This window comes from Octopus bimaculoides, chromosome 12, assembly GCF_001194135.2.
Source record: "Octopus bimaculoides isolate UCB-OBI-ISO-001 chromosome 12, ASM119413v2, whole genome shotgun sequence".
NCBI lineage: Eukaryota > Metazoa > Mollusca > Cephalopoda > Octopoda > Octopodidae > Octopus > Octopus bimaculoides.
The window spans coordinates 62,940,236-62,944,049 of record NC_068992.1 but is presented as its reverse complement, the minus strand read 5'-3'; the positions used below and the strand labels follow the sequence as shown (position 1 = coordinate 62,944,049).

At 37.2% G+C, this 3,814-nt stretch overlaps 1 protein-coding gene and 1 long non-coding RNA gene across 2 annotated transcripts in view; one reads left to right on the top strand and one right to left on the bottom strand.

Moving 5' to 3' along the window:
- Window positions 1–3,814, bottom strand: part of LOC106876499 (acetylcholine receptor subunit alpha-like 1) — a 200,299-nt gene that overhangs the window by 25,433 nt on the left and 171,052 nt on the right. Inside the window, exon 4 of the mRNA XM_014925062.2 lies at window positions 2,138–2,718. Coding sequence (XP_014780548.1) covers window positions 2,138–2,718 — 581 coding nt within the window. The remainder of the gene's footprint in view (window positions 1–2,137; window positions 2,719–3,814) is intronic.
- LOC128249210 (uncharacterized) overlaps window positions 1–3,814 on the top strand; it is a 119,982-nt gene that overhangs the window by 96,729 nt on the left and 19,439 nt on the right. The window lies entirely within an intron of this gene.

Genomic DNA, 3,814 nt, shown 5'->3' with positions numbered 1-3,814 from the left:
TATATATATATATAAACACGCACACACATACACATGCGTACACAGATACACATACGCATGTATATAATACACACACACACATTATATATACTTATATGCATATGTGTGGATATATAATCATGTATATACATATATTGCGTGTATCAGTGTACGTTGATTTTCTCGTATTTTTTGCACCGTCAACATGTACGCGTATATGTACGTATGTATGTATGTATGCATGAATGTATGTATGTATGTATGTATGTATGTATGAATGAATGTATGTATGTATCAATCACTCAATTAATCAATCTCTCTCTCATGCATGATATATATATAATAATATAAATCATATATATATATGTATACATACACACATACACATGCATATGTACATACATACATACATACACATATATATATATATATAGATATATATATATACATATACATACATACAGACATATATTCATATGCTTGTGTATATGTATATACATATTTATATATGTATACACACACTTTCACATGTATGTACACAGACTACATTTACATATGCATGTAGTCCGACAAAGCATGGCTCGAGTCAAGAAACACTCCACTGAACGATGGGGTTGAATTGAAGGAGGGGCAGGTTTATCTGCTGTACAAGATTCCTTGTTAAGCCTATCGGTGCAGTTTTATGTCATGATGGAGAACATCGTATTGACAACGTTGCGCCAAATGGAGACGTACAGATTAAATCTTCGTATCGGTCGTCTGCTATTAAAGGCTTTTGCTATCCAAGTATAACATTAATATCAATAAATAATCAATTCTAGGTATTAGGATGCTTATTCTGGCAGAAAACGCAAGACAGCTGAGTGTCCTAAACGATGGAAATATGTTCTGGAACTGGATAAAATCTTATCTTGGAAGATTGCGTATGATTTTGGTTTTCTATTTGCTAAGAATCGACGTGGTCGATAAAGTCAGTATTTGTTAAGAAACCGCTGTAGAAAACTCGTAGCTCATATAGATACACAATACATTGCCGTATAAATCTAAAAAGTGAAGGCGCATGGCTTGGTGGGTAGGGTATTCGGCTCACAATCGAAAGGTCATGAGTTCGATTCCCGGCAGCGCGTTGTGTCCTTGAGCAAGACACTTCATTTCGTGTTGCTGCAGTCCATCTGGCTGGCAAAAATGAGTTGTACCTGTAATTTAGTGGGCCGTTGTCGTCACGTTCTGTGACACGCTGAATCTTCTTGCGAATTATGTTAAGGTTACGTTTTTCTGTGGAATGCTAAGCCACTTACACGTTAACTATATGATCAACTGGAACGACTCATCGTCGTAGCCGACCGAGTGCCAGTAATAAGACATAAAAGGCATAATTTCTGTTCCTTTGTGAGCTATTTACGGGACGCTATAGTAACCTTATATGATGGGCGCAAGCATGAATGAACCATTACGACGTTGGCTTTACAACCATGAGTTTCCGAGATGGATTCAGCTTCGTGATACCTTGCGTGACTTGACGGTAGTCTCGATTTAATCCAAACCTTATGGGGGAAGAATTGTTAAATGGAAAACTCTGAGAAAATCCCCTTTGTATGGATTGTATCTGTGATTCAAATATCTGTCCTTGTCAGTTTATGTCATGCTGATGGTAAGGTGTGCGATTGGTGGCAGATTGTGTGTGTGTGTGTGTGTGTGTATGTGTGTGTGTGTGTGTCTATGTCTGTGTCTGTGTCTGTACGCATGCGTGTGTGTCTGCAATTTTGTATTTGTCTCCCACTCACCGGTGTTACAATCGTAAAATAACGATTCGGGAAAAGAGATCGATTGAATAAGTATTAGAGTTTAAAATTTTGAAAACATCAAACAAGTATTGGGGTGGATTCAAGAGAACAAAAAAAAAAATCCTTCAAGGCGGTGCCCCAGCATGGCCGTAGTCTAAAGACTGAAACAAGTAAAAGATAAAATAAAACACGTGTATTGATATGCAGCAATGCTTTGTGCACATATTTCGTACAGACACCGAACGTATAATATTTCTGTCACTGATTTTATTTTTATTTCCGTTTATGTGAGTATAAAGTAGCGATTGTTTACAATGCATATATATATATATATATTTTTTTAGTATATAATTCAACATATATTGTATACGTACCTATAAGTGGAACAACCAGTGAGGTTGGCGGGTTTATATCTGACAATAACAGAAAAAATACAGTAAGTGCTAGCAATATCGAAATAGACAGAGTAATTTTTTCACCGCTGTCTGAAGGCAAATAGAAAACTAAAACAGTGAGACAGGAGATGGAAATGCAGGGCATTATTAAGTTCAATGTATAAAAGAGCGTGCGCCTGCGCAGTGTAACGTTGAACATAATATCCGGGTAGGGTTCTGTGCAGCATCCATAGAACTTCTCCTTTCGTCTCGCTGTTACATTGATAATGTCCCATTCTACGTTGGGATAGTAGTCTTTCAAGTCAATTCCTCGTTTGATAACCACTTCTCCAGTAGCGGTAGTAATGCCCTTTTCCATGCAAAAATGCTGAAGGTCCACTTGGTTTCCGTCGTAGGTCCACGATCCAAACTTCATAAAGCACTGCTGCATATCAAACGGGAAAAACTCGACGTCTATAGGACAGTAACTCTTATAAATAGCTGGAGGTTCCCAGACGATTCGGCCATCGTAGTGGACAGTGGCTTTTGTCATTAGGGTCACTACGAATTCACCATCGGCACTGCAATGAGAAGAAAGGAATATGAAATAGAAAATGCATAATAGACAAAACTTTTGATTGGTTCTAAATGCCGAGCAAACCATGTTGCAAATGGAAGGAAACGTTGAAGGAAACGCATGCGTGGTGCGTGGTAAGAAGTTTGCTTCCCTATCACATGGTTTCGGCTTCGTTCCACTACATAGAACCTTGGGCAAGTGTTTTTACTATAGCTATAGGCCAAGAAAGATTTCTGAGTGGATTCAGTAGACGGACAACGAAAGAAACCCGTTATATACATACTTACACACACGTTTATATACATGCACGAACAGACATACATGCTTACATACTACATGCATGCATACATACACACATATATAGATACACCCAAACACGTATACATACATATACATGCACATACATACTTACATATATGCATACATACATACATACATACATGCATGCATACATACATACATACATACATACATACATGTATGCATGAATAGATTATACAGTTCAACCAACACACTAATTCAACCACAATTTACAAACCCCAGGGACTCTCTGAACTCAAAAAAAGGCTTGCTTTGACAGCGACCGGCTTGAACTCTTTCAAGAGGAATAAACATACATACATATATACGTAGGTATATATAATATGAATAATGTATATACATGCATATATACACACAGAAATGTACACGCCTACATATATATGTATATATACATGCATATATGGGTACAGAACGTCAAAAACATGTGAACAAAATGAGAAACGAGAACATAAAAAACAAAAACATGGAAAACGAACTTTTTTCGGACAACGAAAGAAACAAATAGAGAAATGAGACAAGCAACATAAAGACTATTCCATTCAACACTTGTCCCCTGTTTTATCTACTCCGCGTTTGAAAGTCAACGCACGGTAATGCTAATAATATAGCACGAACAGGTTAAACTATCCATAAAAAGAAACTCTGCAGCCGAAACGACTCGAAACATACACTCAGTTTATGGGAAAGAATGCTTGAATGAAAGAACTTGCAGAAGATGGTTTGCAAAATTCAAAAGTGGAGATTTCAGCCTTGAAGATGAAGATCGAACAGGACATCCA